The sequence below is a fragment of the Lethenteron reissneri genome, chromosome 66, assembly GCF_015708825.2.
Source record: "Lethenteron reissneri isolate LAM-NWPU_2019-01 chromosome 66, ASM1570882v1, whole genome shotgun sequence".
Taxonomy (NCBI): domain Eukaryota; kingdom Metazoa; phylum Chordata; class Hyperoartia; order Petromyzontiformes; family Petromyzontidae; genus Lethenteron; species Lethenteron reissneri.
In genome coordinates this window covers 5,729,548-5,751,342 of record NC_083844.1, presented here as the reverse complement: position 1 = coordinate 5,751,342, position 21,795 = coordinate 5,729,548, and the positions used below count along the sequence as shown (strand labels likewise).

General features: G+C 44.3%; 1 protein-coding gene across 1 annotated transcript in view; it reads left to right on the top strand.

Annotated features, from left to right (window-relative positions):
- Positions 1-21,795, top strand: part of LOC133359835 (uncharacterized) — a 51,094-nt gene that overhangs the window by 17,350 nt on the left and 11,949 nt on the right. Inside the window, exons 7-14 of the mRNA XM_061578381.1 lie at positions 4,534-4,641; positions 6,119-6,283; positions 10,479-10,624; positions 14,070-14,191; positions 15,876-16,079; positions 17,438-17,615; positions 19,379-19,534; positions 21,071-21,195. Coding sequence (XP_061434365.1) covers positions 4,534-4,641; positions 6,119-6,283; positions 10,479-10,624; positions 14,070-14,191; positions 15,876-16,079; positions 17,438-17,615; positions 19,379-19,534; positions 21,071-21,195 — 1,204 coding nt within the window. The remainder of the gene's footprint in view (positions 1-4,533; positions 4,642-6,118; positions 6,284-10,478; positions 10,625-14,069; positions 14,192-15,875; positions 16,080-17,437; positions 17,616-19,378; positions 19,535-21,070; positions 21,196-21,795) is intronic.

The following is a 21,795-nucleotide window of genomic DNA, read 5'->3' as shown; positions in this document are numbered from 1 at the left end:
CAGCACAGATAGTCTGGAGGAAGGGAGTTCCAAAACATTGGGGGCAGTAGAAGGAGGATGAAGCCGATGTCCCACAATGAATGATCGTAATGCTTTTTAAAAGTACTCGCCCCACATTACCTGCAGGAACTAATAAATATATTCATAATAAAGGTTTTTGGGTGAGATCGCGTAAGTATAAATGAGTCATAACCCGCCACCCCTCAACACAGCCAACCAGTAAGGTTTGTCACGTAAACAAAACGTGCGAGTTAGTTACTACTTCAGCCCACTGGTGTGTTGCAGAGTAAATCCACAACTTTTACAATTGAGTACGACGTTTCGCTAGTAATTACATCCAGCATCATCGGGCAAATCGCCTGATGGGCTGGAGTAGTAAATAAATTGCACGTGTTGTTTGTTTACGTGACAAACCTTACTGGTTGGCTGTGTCAGGTGGTGCCGGTTTACGACACGTTTATACTTACGTGATCTAACCCAAAAACCAATATGAATAATATTGGTTGCGAAAGCCTACGTGTTAAACTAATACATTTGTTATACAGTAGAACCACTTGGAGACAGAAAGCACTATAAGGGCTGTTGCCGTTTATTAACACTTACATTTGACGCTCAAGCTCACACCAGGGGTAGGTGCTCTCTCTTCTTGGTCCTTACCCTGGACCCCAAACACTATGTTGTCCTACCCTCGTATATCCCTCGTGGCTCTCTCTCTCTCTGCCAATCCTAACTGAATACTTGGAGCCCTACTTTCTTCTATCCCTATGGCTTTCCCACACGTCTGACCTGGACGGGGGTTTCGCCAACACCGCCTGGTGACGAGCGGGAGAGACCTCTTGCAGCCGATCCTTGCCCTGGCTCCCCACAATGACCCCACCTTTGTCATGGGGTCCCCCTTAAGTACTCCTTGGCGGCTCCTCCCCATAGCTCGGACCCACCTTTGTTCCAGAAGGTACCCCCTTACAGCACCCGTGACATGACGTCATCCTCCACTGTCAACTCGTTCGCACCTCCCTCTGTACGCCCTCTCATGGTTGCTCACACGTTTCCTCTACACATTTATATATTCCATCAAGATCTTCTGATCTCCAAATGCTCAGCTCTCCCAGGTCTAAGTTGCGCTTTTTTTGCGATTGGTGCTTGTGTTAGTGTGGCACCCAAGCTATGGAATGCCTTGCCGCTTTAAATCAGGCAATCGGAGTCAGTAGATATATTTAAGTCTGCTTTGAAAACCCATCTCTTTAAAGTGGCCTTGCCTCTTCAGTTTAGTCGGTTGCCCCCTGGTTCTGTTTTTGTTTCCTGCTTTTCATGCATTGCACATTGGGATCCTAGGATGGAATGTGCAATTATACATTTAAATTACATTGGGTACCAATTTTTTTTGTTCCTGGGTAGTTAGTAATTTCCGAATTGCTTTTGCCTCAAAAGTACAAATGGCTATTATTCCCAACAAACTTTGCTTTTGCGACCAGGACAGTGATATTTAGGATATTTACCTAATTTTCCAGAACATTCCAGATATATTCAGTGCTGAGTAAACTTGGAGGAACTTCTAGAACATTCTAGAACGTTCCAGTAATATAAATAGTAGTAATACATACAGGGGCCTTAAGCCCACTAGTTCAGTTTAGTTCCAGCTGCCTAAGTGGATACATATCTGCATTTTTTTGAGATGGCATCAAAAGTCTGCATGCATCCGGCAGACTCATTTTGCTATGTCTGCGGCCAATTTATCAAGACAGGAGCGAAAAAGCACTCTGTGGAAACATCTGCTAAGATGTGTGAGGCCGACAAGGCATATTTTGGCATGCCTGTCGGGGGATAAAGACAAACCCAGGGCACCTCACCTGTGAGCAATGCTAAAAAACTCTGGAAGGTAAGATGGACAATTGTTGCTCGGAATTTAATGTTATAAAATTTGTTTAAAAAAATGTAATTGTAAAAGATTTTCATTTTAAAATGTTTTACAATTTTCAATGTTATTGAAAAATATGAAAAATGTTACGAGAATCTCTTACACATCAGTCATGGGTGAAATACATGTATTTTTGTAGGATAGTATAGAGGGGAAAAGAGATCCATGAAGTTCGCTATCCCAAGAATTTGGCTTGAACCCACTGACCACTCAAGCAACTGTTACTTCTGCATGGTGGACCCTTCCAAACGTGGGACTGGCAAGAATGCGCCTGCTATCACGTATCCGGATCTTCCTTCATCCATTGCCCCAGTGCCACACTGCCATGAGCTTCCTGTTCCTGCTCATCCGGAGAGAGCGCAGTCATCTTTAGAAGAGACCAGGAAGTCAGAGAGCGAGGAAGATGTTGTTGATCCAGATGACAATTTCAGAAGTGGAGCTGAGGAGAGAAACCCATACTACCCCAACCAAAAATACCTCAACGACTTCATCAGAGATCTTGGTCTCACCAAGTCCAATGCCGAGCTTTTGACGTATAGGCTCAAGCAGTGGAACTTGTTGGATGAAAGTGTGCAAGTCGCAGATCAGAGGAAGCGCCACCAACCTTGTTGCAGCTTCTTCACCAGTCAAGATGGGCTCTGCTTCTGTCACAATGTTACCAGCCTGTTCGAGGCAATCGGAATCACCTGTAACCAGAATGAGTGGCGCTTCTTCATTGACAGCTCATCCAGGAAACTCAAAGCCATGCTTCTCCATAATGGTAACAAGTGTAGTGGATTTACCTCAGTCGCAGACATACTTCTTGGAGGCAACACATTTATTAACACCAACATAAAACACAAAGGGGTTACTGCCCCTTTACTAGATAACCTATGGTGCTGGACCACCAGGCTAACTACGCTAATTACTGGGAGGAGCTACAATGGACAGGACCCTAGCTTGGGTCCTCATCCACGTGTTGGTAACTTCTTCTCAGACATAGAACGTAGATCGTAGATCTTCACATGACGACAGCAACGCTGAAATCCAGTCCCTGTGCGGACCCGGCTTATATCCTGCTTGGTCGTGGCTGGCCCCGCCCTTGGCCACGACCACCTTCGAGAAACCTCTTGTCGTTTCTCGACCCTTCCCGTAGGATCTCACACTGACACGTGACCACCCCAAGCCCCTACCTGAGGCTCTTGTTTAGATCTTACTGGTCACGTGCCTTCCAGTGTCAACCAGAGTGCCATGGCCTCGGATAGCCTCATCCCATGGCTGACACTCTCACACTCCCTCCTGTAGGAGTCAGCACTGCACGCCACGCGTGGTGCCACTGCGCTATCCCAGCGCTCACCGAGCCCCCTCTAGGGCTGGTAGTACACCCACCTATGGGGTGTCTGCGATGACAATGCATCGCATGCCGTGCCTCGCTAGAGTCAACATTACACAGCGACATTCACGATGTCGCTACATATGTGATGTCCGCGATGTGAGTACATTGCACGTCGTGCCACTCTGGGGCCGGCACCACACATTGACATTCGCGATGTCACTACACAAGTACCCGTCTCTTCCCTTGGCTCACTCAATGCACCTCAAAGAGGATTACGACAGCATCAAGACCTTGCTGGATGCCTTGAAGTATGATGAGTACGGCTGGGAGGTCATCGGACACTTCAAAATGGTGGCATTCCTGATTGGGACAGCAGGGACACCAAGGCGCAATACCACAGGTGGGACTAGCCTCGGCGAACGGAGTTCTCTGTGGGAGGAACAACGTCAAATGGGAGCCACTGGTGGACCCCCGGAAGGTACTTTCATCATGACTGCACGTCAAATTGAGCTTTATGAAACAATTTGTCAGAGCTGTAGATAAGGATTCGGCAGCCTTAAAGTACCTTCAAGACTTCTTCGCTACGTTGTCTGAGGAAAAAGTCAAGCCAGTGTCTTCATCGGACCACAGACAAAGAAGATCCTGGAGTGCAATGAATTCCCCAAGAAGCTCACTAATAAGGAGAAAGTGGCTTGGGATAGCTTTGTCGCTATGTGGAGCTGGTTGAGACTCTGATGAAGAACTACAGCACAATGGGCTGTAGGATGTCCCTCAAACTCCATATCCTTGATGCTCATCTTGATAAATTCAAGGAGAACATGGGAGCGTACTCGGAGGAGCAAGACGAGCGCTTCCACCAGAATATACTCGACTTTGAACGCCACTACCAAGCACAGTATAAGATAACATAATGGGAGACTACATTAGGGGGCTGATTCGTGAAAGTGATTTGCAATATAATCGTAAATCTCAAAAAAACTACTCGCTTCTAAATCTGTTCTAGTAATTTGTCTTACTTTAGTATCAATATATGTTAATTTTGATTCATAAAAGACACATTTGCCCGTTTTCTCATTGAAAATAGGTACATTTCAAAATATCACTCTCCTGGTCACAAAAGCAAAGTTTGTGGGGAATAATAGCTATTTTATATACTTTTGAGGCATAAGCAATTACGAAATAACACTTAATACCCAGGAATAAAAATTGTGTTACATAGTGTTATTATTATCAACGTCGCCAGATATGCTGCCGTTAATGTTCTACTCCAATGTTTGTTGTGTTCGGTTTGCTTTCATTTCAGCTCATCATTTTCCTTCAGCGGATAGCGGTCGTGTACACGTGGAGTGTGCAAATGACGACGTTCAAAGACGAGTACATCATCACGCTGGAAGCAGATTTCGAAACACACGTGAGCGAAGATTGCCGGAGATTGACCGCCGGATCATAAGTTCATTTTCGCTTGCCATTTTACACAATGGCAGTATGTCTTTGTATTGTATGTGGCTTTTTTTTGGTGTGCGTGGGGAGTGGTAGTGTAGCATCTGTCTTACTGAATGTTCGCCACACATTCGTATATGCAGTGCGCATGCATACTTACAGGTCTTTATGTCAGTCCACAGCTTCATAAGCGTCCACTAATCAAAGTAAAACTCAACTTTTATTTCGCCAGGTGCAAAACCCCGCCACTGAGTTGCTACGTGGCTCTTTTTCAGAAGCAACCTGGCTATCACAAATGATAGTAGCTCAAAAAAGTGGCTTATCATCGTGTGGAAATGTATAGCAGCTTCCAGATAATCTAAATGTATGTGTATTCTAAATGTGGAGGGAAAAACCTGTAGGATCCACAGAAAAACCCATGTGACCACGGGGAGAGAGGCACGCAAACTCTAAATATACAGCAGATATCAGGGTCGGGATCGAACCCACAACCTCCTCCATACTAGGCAAGGGAGTTAACATCTCCTAGTCACCGCGAGTCCCGAGCATTGATTGAGTTGGTCATGGTGCACATTCGTGAAGGTGGGCAGCATAGATGTTGGAGGCATATGAACATAGTGCAATAATGCTATTATACTAATTCGGCTGCCCACAATTTAACGTGATCAATCTGGGGTGTAAATTCGTTCTGTTTGTTGTCCCTCCCTGACAACAGACTGTACTATATCAACTCAGTGGGCCATACCTGGTTACAAATATAGTTAAGTAGCTTTAGATGCTGGGTTCAACCAAATGTTAAACCGTGTTTTGTTCAAATAAGGTGTTTCTTCATAGGACAACAGTAGGGAGGGCAGCTGTGGATAATTCAAAATCGCAGGTAATCAAAAAATAAAGAAATTTCCGCTGATCTCTACCAAAAGCCACGAATGTTTAAGTTCGGAAAATATTTTGATGGTTACTCTTTAGATTTATAACAACTACTAACAATCGACCCATCGATGCGCGTGCTCCGTGATCATAACACTTTCCTGCTCCCGCCCAGCAGAAGATTCAGCCCACTAAGTGGACAGCAGCAAAGCCACGCCAATCAATATCTCCTGTCCTGTAGAGGCGATCACGTGGATTTCGGATTAACCGGAGCAATATGTTTGTTCAGTTTAAGCACCACGTGACTTGGAATAAGCATTTCCAAGAATAATGTGTAACTTTTTAGAATAATTAATTTGGGCTCAAGGGAAAATTAATGAGTTATTAATTCATGTCAAAATCTCAGTGTGCACGCGGTTAATCCGTAAATAGGATAAACCGCACTCGGATAATCGAGAGTCTACTGCACTTTATTACAATGAATTACGGATGAACAGAATTTTTGCATTGACGTGATTTTTTCCCTCCCCATTTGTGTTTCGTTCGCTGCCGCCGTTGCTGCTGCTGCCACCTTTCAACAGGTCCCGGAGCCCGTCGTGACGATAGAACCCCGCGAGGTGAAGCTGGACGACCTGCTACTGGGCGTGATCGAACAGATTGTGTTCAACATCACCAACCACGGTCTCATCAGGGCGGACAATGTGCAGCTGATGTTGCCCAACCACCCCAGCCTTGTCTTTACCAAGGTCAGCAGAGTTTTTACGACTAACTCAACCCGGCGATAGGTTACCGTGTATTGTCATATTCACATAATCTATCATAAGTTGATGACTACTACTGCTTATTACTGCTTATTCTCAGATGAACGTTGTTCATTGTACAGTAGAAGCCCTCTTAATGACAGTAATTAGTTCCAGGAAACTGGCCATTAAGTGATTTAGTCGTTAAGCGAGTATAGGTAATCCCTCGGTTACGGAATACCCAACTTACGGAAATCCGAATTTACGCAAATGCTCCAAATAAATAATGTAAAAAAAAATCAATACTGTACGCGTAAATCTTTGCATTAGTTACATAAGCGCAAATAGGGCAACGCGGTGAGGTTGCTGATGAATACAGCGGAGCGAGGCATAAGGTGGGGACACATATTCCCCAAGGCGATGGTGTCCTGTATAGCACTGAGTCACGCTGTTGCATTGTTACCATAAATATACTGTACCCACCACATTGTTTTATAACTTTCAGTGTAAAATTACCCTTAATTGCATTGCAATAATGACTGTAAAGTGACCAAGTGCTTGCAAGAGTGCAAGCGTAAAGTGATTGATTTAGAGCATAAACGCCGCCTTCACCACCAAAACGCCTCTTTCACCGAGCCCGAGGTTCACTAGGATTTAAAGTTAATGGAATTGTTTGTATCGTTGCATTATTATTTTCCCTTTGTAGCATTCCGTAATTGTTTGTTTTCTATGCTTCGTGGTATTCATAAACACAGTACAGTATATGTTCCATTTTTTTAATACAGGTAGTGTTAAGGTAGATATTCGATGAAATGAAAGAATCATAGGAAGTACAGAGCGTATGTACAGCAATACAATGCAGGGAGCGATGGACGACAGCGCGATACAGTACTGAGATAAAACGGTAGGGGAGGCACAACTATTTCTCGCTATGGGATTTCATCTTGATTTTGGGGGAAAATTGTTCAGTTTCAGACACAGGGAAAATTTGTGTTACGGATATTTCTCGAGAACCTAACCCTTTCGTAACCTGGGCACTACCTGTATAGGTAATACATGTTAAAGGCTTAATTCGATCTGATAGCATCGAAAGTTACAATTTTTTCACCTAAAAAAAACTTTATCATGTTAAAAAAGTATTAATACATAAAGACACTAACAATATTATAAGCACATAATATTAAAAGAAACATGGATAATGAATGCATTAAATAATATTTATTGTACCTTCAACAGCCCATCGTTAACAGGGGAATGGTAAATAAGCGAACGCATTGGGCTCTACATAGGCCCATCGTTAAGTGATTAGTCGTTAACAGGGGTGGTTGTTAAGAGGGGTTCTATTGTATGTTGATTAACTGTGACTAACCCAACTGGTAATAGGTACTGCATATTGTCAGATTAACATGACCCCAAGATGTTGTACTGTACTCACCGATAGCCAGTGTCAAAATGTGCCACATGGTCTTGTAGGTGGGAGCCTTGATACCGACAAAGTTATTTTATTTTTTATTTTTGGTTCCGTTTGATCGGAACGGAATCGAAAGAGAAACGGGAACGGATTGACACAGCTACCCAATTAGCGGTCACCTCAACCCCACACTCATGCCGCCGACAGCATGGTCGCCCGTCCTCTCTCGTTATCCGTTGCCTACTCTCAGACTTCGCCTCCACCACCACCTTCTATCCCTGTACGTCGCTTCGATTTGCATTGTTTCAATATCCGTCATCACATTATTATTAACACCGCTACCTGATTAGCGTCGCCTTAACCCCACACTAACGTAGCCGACAGCTTTATCCTTTCATCCTCTCTCGTTATCCATTACCTACTCTCAGCATTCGTCTACACCACCACCTACTACTACTACCCTGGCATACAAACTACTTTGTGTTACTTATAAAGACATGTACCGTGCTGTAGAGTACAATATGTTATTTACATACGGCATTTTGGTGATTTAGAAAAATCGCTTCGATTTACGTCATTTTGATATCCATCATCGTCACACCTTTCAGGAACGACTTCCCCGACGTAAACTGGGGTGGTATCGCTGTACTGCACAACAACGCATTTCCTGGAACTGCAATCTGTAGCCCACCTTGTAGCCCCTCAGCCTATAACACCTGTTATGCCTGAGTGGTCACTCATCCAATCCCTATCCAGGCTCATGCCTGGTGAGCATTCGAGACCTTACAAGATCTAGAGCAGTGGTTCTCAACTGGGGGGTACACGGACCCCTTGGGGTAACATGGCAATGTCTCAGGGGGTACATGATGGGGTGATTTTATGAATGTGTGAAATTATATCATACACAAGTCAATATACACAACACACTACATTAGTGAATCTCAACACGGGCGGTTGGAATTGTCTTGCCGCTTGAGGGTGATCTTCACGGCGATGCGCTCGAGAAACCTCCTGGTTGGTGAATTCCAGCATCGCCTTCACGGCCTCTCTGGTCAGGGTCAGCTTCTGATCGATTCTGATGCACACCACAGCGCACACTCCCTTCTGCGCACGACGATCAAAGACGCAGAAGGGGCATGAGTCGCCCCCTGCATCACATCAGCTATGTTTATGAACGCTTTCCAACCGTGGATGCTTAGTGCATTCACACCATCAGCTCTGCCAGTGTGTAGAATGGGGCTAGATAACTCTCAACCATCTAGAGCAGCAATTATTAACCGGGGGTACTTGGCGGACCCCTGGGAGGGGTAACGTGGCAATTTCCCAGGGGATAACGTTGAGGTGTTTTATAAATGTCTAGTGCAATAGACTCACGCAGAGACGAGGAATACTATAGGGGCTGTTGCCGTTTATTAAACCACTGTCACACTCACACCAGTGTAGGTGCACTCTATCTCGGTCCTTTACCCCGGACACTGAATATTATTTGGGTCCTACCCTCGGCTACCCCTTGGGCTCTCTCCCTCGTCTGCCAAGAGCGGAGGATCAGTCAACACCGCTCTGTGACGAGGAGAGAGAGACCCTCTTCCAGCCGACCCTTTACTGAATATTATGGGACCCTACCCTAGACTATCCCCTTGACTCTTCCACTCGTCTGCCCGGAGCAAAGGTTCAGCCAACACCGCTCCGTGACAAAGAGAGAGACCCTCTTCAGCAGATCCTTACCCTGGCTCCCCACGACGACCACGCCTTCGTCACAGGTCCCCCTTAAGAACCCCTTGGGTGGCTCCTCCCCTCAGCTCGGCCCCACCTTTGTTCCCGAAAGTGCTCGTTACGCAACCCATAAAGTTACGTCATCCTTGACTGTCAACCCGGTCGCACCTCCTTCTGTTCACCCCCTGATTGGTTACTCACAATACTCCTCTACAAATGTGTAAAGAAGCTCCTTGGAGACGTCTATTATAGAAAGGTGAAGTCTTTATTTTCGTAATAACTATGTTGATACAGCTCCGCGAACAGTCAGCCCCAAATGTCTTCCACCTTGTAGTTTATTGTCCCAGGCAAGTGCCCCGACTGGGGGCCTCGCTCCGGTGTATATACCCTCTTGGCCCCACCCTTAATTGGGTAGTGTCCTGCACCCTGACTTGCCACGTGTATCTTTAATTATCTCAACATGTACAGTCCGTTATGGCCACCTGTTCCCAATCAACTCAACGTGTGTATTTAATGAATTCCCAATGCAGTACCCTACGGCCACCGGTTATTGATTATTTCAACGTGTACATTTTATAATTTCCCTATACAGTCCCCTACAAATGCGTGAAATTATATCGTATGTGATAGTCACTGGTGAATAACAAGGGTCAGTGGGAGGGGCTAGAGATTAAATGTGCATGTTACTGTAAGATTGTGTAAATCTTGACAAGCCCCTGGTTAAATTATATCTATAGCACAACCACCTGATGATTTCCCCAAAAATTGTACCTTTTTTATCAACCCCGCAATGCATGATGGGGCTGAGTCAAACCCCCCACCCTACCCCAATCATAAAATTTACTTAGAACTTTCTGACCGCGAGCCGTCTGGGCTTTGCTGCCTACCCACCTGGCAAGGATTGTATCTAAATTCAACAAGGTGAGTACAGCAGTAGCTCGCAAATGTTGAGAATAACTACTGATCAAGTACATACATGGTGATTTAGTAAGAGGCTGTTGTGGAATGAAAGGGTTAATACATTTTCCATTTATGTGACATACCACGTTATATGCATGTTACATTTTTATGTTGCAGATCATAGACACTATTGGGAATGTAGAAGCCATGACGTCGGTGCTCATTCCAGTGAACGTTTCAACCACAACCAGAAGTAAAAGGGCAACGATGATCACGTGTTACTCTGCTCAAATGATCTACTACTACGAATGTGGTGAACTTCGGTAATGTATGCCAATACACGGAGACCCCCCCCCCCTCACACAAAGAAAAATATCCCCCGTATAGCCTTAACAGACTGTTTGGGCAAGTGTTGTTAGCGAGTAGCACCTATGGAGGCCGGCACTGTGGCACACGAGGGGGTGGGTGGCCAATACCACGCCCGGCCGCCTTTATCTACCCATTGGCGATGTTTACACACCACACCCGGTACTAATTTAAGGCTGCGTCGACCTACGCACACGTATACACACATACACGCAGATGAGCACACAAGCACAAGTAGTCAACATGTAGACCCGAGAACAACAACCGCCATTTGCCACTAAATGACGGTGACATCACAACGGTGCTTGTGCCAGGCTATGTGCACGTTAAGGCCACGTGAAGTGTCGAACGCCCGCTGGCAGGTCAGGGGACAGACCCAGGTGCCACGGATCGACTGACTGAGATGACTGGCTGATACACCACCTGTGCCCCCTACTGTGCCAACTTTCTGTGTTTTAGCCACCTGACACTCTGCTCGTCGTTGTCAGCGTCGCTCCTCTGCCCTCTTGTTGTTGGAGGGTGTCTGCCTCAAACTGCCCAGTAGCATCCTTCATGAGCCTCCTCCACAGAGGCCGATCTTGACACCACTGGTACCAGTCATTGGCAAGTCCACTCAGCTCCACATCCTCTTGTACCACATCACTCCATCCCTTCTCTAGCCCTTGCCGCGCCTATTCAGCCCCCTCTATCCGACAGAACAAAAGCTGTTTAGGCATGTGGTGGCTGGGCATGCAGGCTACAAAATCCAGCCAACGCAGCCTTGCCTGCTGGAAGAGCTCCTCAATGGGACTTTGTCCAGATCTTTCAAGGATGTGTGAGCTCCTCACACAATCCAGCCTAGTTAACCCCAGGCATGATTGTACGCAGGCCAGCCCAAATGTTTTAACAAGCAAAGATGTTTCATTAGGTGGGTCGACGTTTCGTAAGCATAGAGAAGGGAGGGCATGGCCGTGGCCGAGAAGACCCGAAGCTTCGTGTGAAGGGACAGACCAGGTAGCCTCCATGCAGCGTTACGCAGCTGACGAAAAAAATATTCTGCTCGACTGATTCGGAGTGAGACCTCTGCTGTCAAACTGGCCATGACCACACTGCCCATGTATTGAAAACTTTCCACTCCCTCCACAACTACCACATCATCAATTGGGAGTTGTGAGGGTGCAGTGTTTGACGGCACAAAATACCCAGGCAGGTGCTTAGTTTTGGTGGGCTGATGGTAAGGACCAACCCCTTCGTGGCACGCTCCAGGTTCAGCAGCAGTGCCTCCCAGAGCCCCGGGACTCCGATAGTGTGAAAAACAACCCAGAGCCCAGGCCTATTGATGGTGTCATCAGCCTTGACCAGGTCAATAAAGTAGAGATGTAGGTCATGTTGCAATTTCCTAAACCTCTGCTATAGCAGACGGACAGAAAATATGGCATCTCTGCAGGACCACCCTTTCCTGAAACCACATTCGGGCTCCGCAAGCCTCTTCTCAGCATTCCTGGCAAAGCGATGTTGAATAATCCTTGCCAGGACCTTTCCTGGCACACTTAGGAGGGAGATGTCCCTGTAGTTGTTACAGTCTGTGTGGTCTCCTTTCTTATAGAGGCGGACCACCAGGGCATCTTTGCAATCCTGCAGAACCCGTCCAGTGGTCCAGACTGTTATTATGATGCCATGTAGGGCAGTCTCTGCACAAACGCCACCCTCCCTCAGACTTTCGCTCGGGAGATCATCTCTGCCCATTGCTTTTCCTGGTCTCAGACTCTGGATCACCTTCTATACTTCCTCAACAGATGGCACTCAGCCAACCACTCCCAGGGGGTGTCTACTTATCACTATTTTAGGCACCGCAGCCTCAGCAGGGTCATCCCCACTTTGCCCCATGATGTTTTCCAGGCTGAGGGATTTCCTCTCCCCCAATACCTCACACGTAGACATACACACATAGACACACACACACGTAGACACACGTCGACATGAATTTGGGCAGTCCCCCAACTTACGAACATGTTTCCATTCCTCGAACCCGTTCAATCGTTGAAATGCTCGTAAGTCGGAACACAATAATGAACTGCATTTAAATGCACATACAGTGTGTGTTATAAAATGTGTTTATGGCTCATCAAACGGAAGGCGTTGTTAAACTCACGAATAAGAATACATATTGTACATTTGCCGAACTAAATAGTTCCGCAGTTCGCAAGTCGGATGGTTAAAAAGTAACAAAAATATCTCATGGAAGCTCATTCGTAAGTGCGGATATTTGTAAGTTGGACTGCATGTATACTCGCACATTTGGACAAATTAGTGTTGCGGATTTCGGCAACACCTTTTGATTTCCGTGTTCCCGATTTTTAAAACAAGTAATAAGCGTGGGGATTGTGAATTACCTCCCAGCTACAATGCATAGCCACTCACCCACCCAACACACCAACCCACACGGGCCCACAGTGAGCTTTTTGGTTCAGTGAGCTGCAAAGATTGAGCGTGTGGGGCGAGCCATGGAGTGAAACGGGTTGAGATGCACTACAGTGTACACACACCACCACCACCAGTAGAACTACTACTACACGGGTGAGGTGACAGTCAGTTGAAGCCCATGGCAGCTGTCTGGCACCAGAGCATTTTAAACACGGGCATTGTGATGTATTTCTAATGAATGGTAAGTATAGTAGCAGGTCTCATCTCTTCTTTGTTTATGTTCTTTCAGATCAAAGAAACGTCGGGTCATTATTTTCCGGTGAAATGGGAATATAACAACATCGTTAACGTTTCGCCGTGATGTGTTCTAGTTGTAACCCCCCCCCACCCCAACATCCAGTACCTCTCGCAAGCCAACCCAGTGGAATACCTGTCAACCCATACGGTTTACTCAGTATTTTTGTGCAGGGAAATATATTTTTAAGGTTAATAAACGTTGAGATTTATAAGGGGCACGTGGTGACCAATAAGGTCTGAATTGGTCTGTGATGATGTATGTTGCACACTCGAAATTAAGGACGTGGTCAGGTTCTCCAAATCGAGGGCAAACGGATGTATTGTGGTTAATCTGTAAGATGCAACAGCACGTGTGTCACACACAGAATTCTTCAACCGAGTCGCCATTAACCATGTGACTGGTGTACAAGTGCGGTTAATCAATAACCCTGCCAGCCCCCTAGAGGCCAAACTCCGTTATCGCATGCTGGTGTACACACGTTCATCGATGTACTGCACAGTTCATAAGGACTTTCAAAAAACCACACTTTACTCCCTTGCTGCACAAGAAAATCATTAAAAGAGTGGTCGATTCCTAATATTCCACATGTATGCACTGATAAGGGGTTGACAGGTATGAATTGGGGTCACGACCCACGAGTTTGATAACCTCTGGTTTATCTGACCGGTGTTCTGTCTCTCTCTGTCTCTGCGTGTTCACAGCGAGCGCAGTGCTTTTGTTGCCTTCATAGCAGAAGCCTCAACATGCACTCTGACGAGTGAGACTGGAGGTGTCTCAGGAGGCGTCTCAGGAGGGGCTTATGGTGTTTTTTATGGTCTTGGAGGTACGTATGGCTTCATCTTCTTGGTTCTTTCGGTAAAGTCACGTAGAAAGGGAAGTAATAAAATAATAAAAATAAAACATAATAAAATAATTCTCACGACGTTTCGGCCACAAGGCAAGCAGCCGTCCTCAGGTGAAACCAGGTCTGTCACCTCGACGGCTGCTTGCGTTGTGGCCGAAACGTCGTGAGAATTATTTTATTATGTTTTATTTTTATTATTTTATTACTTCCCTTTCTACGTGACTTTACCGAAAGAACCAAGAAGATGAATCCCTGCAGTCACGACAGCTTTAAATCGAAATTTACGTATGGCTTGTTTATTCTTTTTTTACAATTCTAATGGATAAAACAAGTTGGAAAGAAGAACAAAAACATGCCTCAGCGTGGGATCATGATAACGGCCGTTCAACTTTCGTTTGTCCCTGGAAGTATTGACGTATTGAGTGAATTGTGGTAATGTGCACTTTTTACAAGTCTCTCAGAGTTCCGCGGGGCTTAGGTCATCACGCGGGCAAGGTGAATGATAACTGAACGCTTTCACACCCGTAATCGAATCGGTAAAGCCCTGAAAAACAATGGCACTCGCAAAAACCAATGCTTTTTTACAAGACCTACACTGAAGAACCGCAAAAACAACTGCACAGTACAGTTCTTCAGAAGCTACCGATGATTTTTTTGCATCACACACAAATGCCGAGTGCTTTTTGTACGCTTTTTTGCGTGTTCAAAGTCAGGAAAACAGATCAAACGCTACACATATGCACATTTTTTTGGGTCAGTTATTACAGACAGATCATCATTCGGAATGTGTAACAGTTTTAACTGTCAGGATTTAAGATGTATTTGTCAAGCGGGAGAAACCCATTGGACAATATATGCATAGCCAACTGTACTAATCGGAGGTGCTGTTGTTTTAATCCCCGGCGAAACTTCATGAACCAAAATTGTAAATGTTTGTCGCGGGTTTGCTCTCCAACACACGTCCGGTTAGTGCTGAAGTGGGAACCAATTAGAACGTTCTGTTCACGTGACACAACATTACTGATTGGCTGCATCGGAGTGGTGGTTGGTTTAATGACACAGTTACGTTTAACGCGATGTAACCCAACAACAAAGACTTCATTACGGATAATATTTGCTTTGCGAAAGCAAAAAAAAAGGGCTCCCTAGTGCCCCCTGCAATTGGAGACACTTCTGTCAGTCAGTGACGTGAGTTTAATGTGCACGTTTAATCTTTGGATTTTCTTCGCGAATGGTTTGAGACAACTAAAAAATATGCGTGCTCATCTTCTTGGTTCTTTCGGTAAAGTCGCGTAGAAGGGAAGTAATAAAATAATAAAAATAAAACATAATAAAATAATAAAAATAAAACATACTAAAATAATTCTCACGACGTTTCGGCCACAACGCAAGCAGCCGTCCTCAGGTGAAAACCAGGTCTGTCGAGGCGACAGCGTCGTGACAGCGTCGCCTCGACAGACCTGGTTTTCACCTGAGGACGGCTGCTTGCATTGTGGCCGAAACGTCGATAGAATTATTGTATAATGTTTTATTATTTTATTACTTCCTTTCTACGTGACATTACCGAAAGAACTAACAAGATGAATCCCTGCAGTCACGAAAGCTTTAAATCGAAAAATATGCGTGCTCTTAAAACCTGCGCGTTTGCGTTTTTCCACTGTAGGGCCCCCGGTCGGAGGCTCCACGAGCGTGTCAATGAACGCCTACGTGTCGACCCAAATACCATGCTTAGAATTCATCTGGAATTGTGGGAAAGCCCTGTACCAGTGCGCAAAGAAACTGGTCGGTGCATCAAAAGAGTTGAAAACGGACAATCAAAACAGGAACAAACGGCAACTTCCTCAGAACTCCACCCAACATTACCCGGGTAAACTGATGGGGTTTTCAGCGACGCCTTAAGTGCAATTGTTATTCCTTTGCGGTGGCCACCGCCACACTTAGTCGATGCACCTGGAGATTGACGGGCGGTTGGGTAATGGGAGAAACAGGGAATCCACCATCGGTTACCTTCACATGCCCTTGGCAACCGTAAAGTCAGGACTGCAGTCGATCATCAATTATCCAGTGGCTTCGGGAGGGGAGGGGGTGCCGGATAAAAAAAAAGAACGGCGGATAGTCGCTAATCATCGTCATCATTTAAAATTGCTTATTTTTGCACATTCATGAACATAGAAATGGACAGATCAAAATAAACGCTACTTAAAAACGTGACTATTTACTCTACGGTACTTACTACGCCAATCTAAAAGACTCTGCGTCATGGAGTGATGAATGCACGTGCAGTATTTTCATTGTTCAAGTTGTATGTAGTGCATAACGTACTGCATGTAATATTTAACAGTGAAATTAAGCACAGGTACTCTGTTTTTGTCACGCACACGGTGCCGATCGCCAAACGAGTTCCAGCCTTTGGAGCGGTTTTGCCAGTTTCGTCGGATCGGACTGGGACTGCCGAATAATGTTGAAAATGACTTATTACTAAAATGCATAAATAAATTAAAATAAATGCATAAATTAAAAGTAAATTGAAATAAAAATACAATTTAACATCACTTTACCTTGCTGAGAGGAGTTGATAGCCTACGAGGATGGTGGTGAGGAAGGGGAGAAGTCGTGAACGGGGTATACGCGGGGACACGGTGACTCATTCCGACCCATACAAGTTCTAGCAAACGCCTCGTATCCCAAGCAAGATGTCGTATTCCCAAGACTTTTTTTCTCGTCAAAACACGACGTATACCAAATTCGACATTCCAAAGCGGTCGTATACCGAGGTATGACTGTATTGAGAATAACCACTGGGCTAGGAGCTCTCCCTCTTCTGCCAGCAGTTGGTGTGAAGAAAGCAAAATTCTTCGAAGTAAAACAATTGTTTATTGTACCCAGGTAAGGCCCACTGCTGAGTTACTATACAGCTCTTTCTCAGAAGCGACCTGACTATCACAAATGATAGCAGCTCAACCAACGTGGAGAGGAAAAAGCGGAGGACCCTGAGACAAATGCAGCCCTGCGTCTTTACCTGACGCCTTTTGTTTACCTGACCCCTTTTGTTTACCTCGCGCCTTTTGTTTACCTGGCAGTTTAAGGGAAAGGTCCTCAGGTCAGTAGAACCCGCGGTATATTTGTAAGTGGTGGTTCCTTCACGTTTTTAACTGCATTTTTTTCTGTATTGCCAATGGAGTTTTAAAAATCTTCTTTTCCTTTCCTCCATCCCTCCTTCCTCAGTTGCAAAGAGGTCACTGTTGAGCATAATAGTGCCAGGCTGGGGATGTCTGATCGACGTAGTATCACTAGCGCGGAAGGACACAATCACAGTTGAAGACACAGTGGATGTGATTATCGGATGTGCGTGCAATCTCTTTCCCATTCTCAAAGTGCTCTGCACTCTTTACGACGTTGCCAGGTAAGTGTATCTGCCGTTTTATATATCAATTGTAATATTTAAACTAAACTGTTGTTTTTAAACTACAGTTGATCGTCGATTATCCGGATTGCAACATTATCGGGTGGCTCCCAGGCCAATACAGCAAAACCGCTCCAAAGGCTGTTTACCAGTCTGGCGATCGGCATCGTTTGCATGACAAAAATTGTAGTTACGCTTGATTTCGATATCAAATATTATATACGGTGCATTATACACTACATACAACTTAAACAAGGAAATACTGCACGTATTTATACATTTTCACGACTAATAACTTTGGTAATAAAAACTGAAAATATACATATTGTGATCCGACAAGAAGTGTGTGTAATTAGAAATTCGTATCAGTGTAGCAATCATCAAACAGACACAATCATACTGCTGAAACAAGAGCATCGTAGTAGTGCTACGTACATCACCCCATGATACAGATGTTTCGAGATTGGAGTGGTGAGGATGATACAGTAAATACAGTAACTTTTTACAATAACACTTATTTTTGACTATTGTGCAAATTTCAAATCGTAAAAGTAATTTTAAACATGAGAATCGGTTTTCCCCTTTTTTCTGGCAACAAAACAGGTGTTGAGATGTTAAAACACCAAACTGAAACCTTTTATAAGGAATCATGTCTGCATTAACCACAATGCAAACAAAAAACATACTCTGATAATATATGCATTGTCTTTGAAACCACACCAATTTAAAACACTAAACAAACATGCAGGCAACACCTGAAAACATAACTTCATTCAATAATGTGCAAACATTTGCTGTTTTAAATGATGATCATTGGTGATTATCCGGAGTGGTAAGTACAGTGCAATAAATACAGTCACTTTTTACAGGATTTGGCTATTTGCATGTTTAATTATGAAAATTTCATATAGTTAACAAATTGAAAACAAAACATACACACAACACCTACGAACATAAAGTTCGTAGAATTCCCTCCATACTGGGAGGGCAGACGAAGCTGCTGGCCCTCACGATGCGTCGTTTTTTAAAATCCTTTATATTAAGTTCTCTTGCTTGCTTACGACCGTGCAAATCTTTCGGTCGTTTTTTAACCCACTTCCCGTGATCCAATCGAGCTGACATTTTCCACACAGACTCGTTGTGCGTGACAATTAATGTTCGTGAAATTTTTTTTCCAAAATTTTACACTTTTAAGGACAAAAATATTATATTTAATTACCAATTGCTTAATGGTGCAATGCAATCATCTGACCCATCTCAAACCAGAGGACGAGAGGACTCTAGCCGCCACGCATATGAAGGATTTATAGTGAAAAACTTTGTTTTTACGGGTTATACTTGTTAGTCTGGTTAAACAAGGCCCAGGTGATCCATGTAATATGTTGCGGGCAGGCCTTCATCCGGCAGTGGATGGACAAATGGCTGAAAACAAATTACAAGCACCCATGATCACCTGCCTGCCTACATAATCACAAATATATATATAAAAATAGGCTTTAACCTTTCTTGCCATAATACAGGAGTATTGTGTTAAGATGTTAAAAGAACAAATATACGCACCTATTGCAATGCATCAAGTCTGCATTAGCCACACGTCATGCTTGTGGCAAAACACGAAAAAATGGTCCCAGAGATGTCAAACCTAAAACACTCAACTTTAATCCGATTGTAAAAGCACCGACAAAGTGACTGAATGCTTACGACGCGTCATCAATTTTTCTTAAACGTCACGTTACTTTGTTTTGTTTGTGTTTTTTTTGCAGGTCGTGTCTTCGAGACGCACCAAATAAATGCCTGGGCTCCACCAAGATGACACGTGGGTCTGCTGAAGAGGATAGCCTGGCCCAGCTGGCGGATTCACTGAGGGCGATAGAACGACAGTGGGATTTAGCCGTCGAAGTGTTTGGCGATAAAGAATGGTGAATGCCTTTTTTGGTGTATTTAATCATCTGCATTCCACATCAGGAGATGGGTTTGTGTTTTGTTAAGTATATTCTTCCAATCCAGCTGCTTTTGGTGTGCCACAGTGCCTAGGAGATGTGAACTACCTCGTCTGGTATACAGGAGGTCGTGAATTCGATCCCGACCCTGACGCCTGCTGTATATTTGGAGTTGCGTCTCTGTCTCTCTCTGTGGTCGTGTGGATTTTTACCAAGTCCTCTGGTTTTTACCCTCCACATTTAGAATCAACGTCACACGTTTAGAGTATTTATACTCTTTGGTTCTTTCGGTAAAGTCACGTAGGTAAAAAACAAATAAAAATTAAATAAAACAAAAATGAAAACAACTCAATTAAATCACGACGTTTCGGAGGTAACACAATATTCCTTCATCAGGTGTCAATAGCACAGTAAAATTACTGTAGAGAGAGCTATTTGTGATGAGAGATTATTATATAGGGTAAGAGGAGGGGGGAGGAGCCAGAGTGGACGGACACAGGGTAGGGGTGTGGGAGTCGGGAGCCAGGATGGTAAAGCTGCTCCGACTATTGCTCCTGTACCACGGATGGGGGGGCGCGGAGCGGGGGAGTGGCGGCTAAAGTTTAACATGGCTCGCGAATGCGGTCAGATACATGTCATTTAGTTTCCCCCATGTAACAATCACCACAAATGCAACTCAGTTTATAGACACCAGGGTACTGTAAGTCAGGGATGACATCCTTTACGGATGGGATCAGATCACGGATTTTGTTTACTGTACCGAATCGGACCTGGATCTTGTATTTGTTTAGAATTTTGGAAACATTTTTGGTAACGCCTGCTATGTATATTAACGTGATGGTTTTGATCGGAGTCTGTCGATGCGTCCACCCGGGCAACGTGTCCGAAAAGGCCTAAGTCCACGCATGAATTGAATCTGAATTTAATTCGAGTCTGCATTTGATTTGGTGAAATTCCACAGCTCTAAGCATTAAAATATATCAGTTTGACATATTTCAAAATATATCACTTTTATTTTCAAATATATCAGTTTTATATAAAACTGATATATATAGCTGATGCAAACGTCAGTTACATTGCATTGGAAAGCATCCCATCGAGGATGTTTCGCAAATGAACCACGATACCTCGCTTGTTTCGTTAAGGAGAATCAGCCATCACGCGAACTCCGGTCTTCGTCGCAGCAGCAGAAGCGGATTTTCGTTCGCCACCAAACAAAAACAGTCACCGCATCATCGCGCGATGCTTTCAGATGCGCTGCTTCTGCAGCGGTCTGGGACGCTTTTCCTTCCAATATTAGGAAGCCACTGGAGCTGTGCACTTTTAAATCATCTAGATTGAAAACGAATTTATTTATAACTGCTTGTTGTTGTGTTTAGTTTATTGTCCTTCCCCAGCACCTCCAATTAACACGGTTTGAAAGAAGTTTAACACACACACGAACGCAATTTAATTTGTGTGTGTTACAAATTCTTATTTCGTGAAACCGAGGGTCCATCGTCTTCTTACGTACAGGCTGAATGTGCATGACGCCAAGTGGCTTAATTACGTCTTCAAGCCCAAGATTGATGACGGCAGCCCCGGAGGAATTCTCATCCTGGACATTGAATATTCAGACATTCTAGCTATGCCTACCCCGGGTAAGGTCACGTGCTTTAATGTGCAACTCTGATGTGGGTAAATAGGACATTAGTATATTGACAGGAACGTTAATATGGATTACGAATTTCATTAGAACTGCTTGTTGTGTTTATTTTGTCCTTTCCCCCGCAACTCCGATTCGCCTCGTTAGCTACGTACGGTGCAAAAGAAGTTCGACACACACTCAAAATAATATGCACTAAATCTTGACTTAAAGCTTTCGTGACTGCAGGAATTCATATTCTTTGGGTCTTTCGGTAAAGTCACGTAGATAGATTCAAATAAATATCTACGTGACATTACCGAAAGACCCAAATAATATAATATACTCTAAACTAGACACTACTACACTACTAAGCTATAAATACATTTAATAGGAATAATTGTACCAAGCACAAAATACGGTACAAACAAACATCGCCTTACAAAGTAAGCACACATCTAGCCACTCATCTAAAAATGGTTACAGCACGATAAAAGCATACATGAGCATGTGGCATGCTGCTTGTCCTGTTGCTGCATCCTATGAACCTAGCAAATTTCCACACGATGAGCCACTTTGTTGCTAGGCCACAATACCAAACTATTAAATGTTTTAT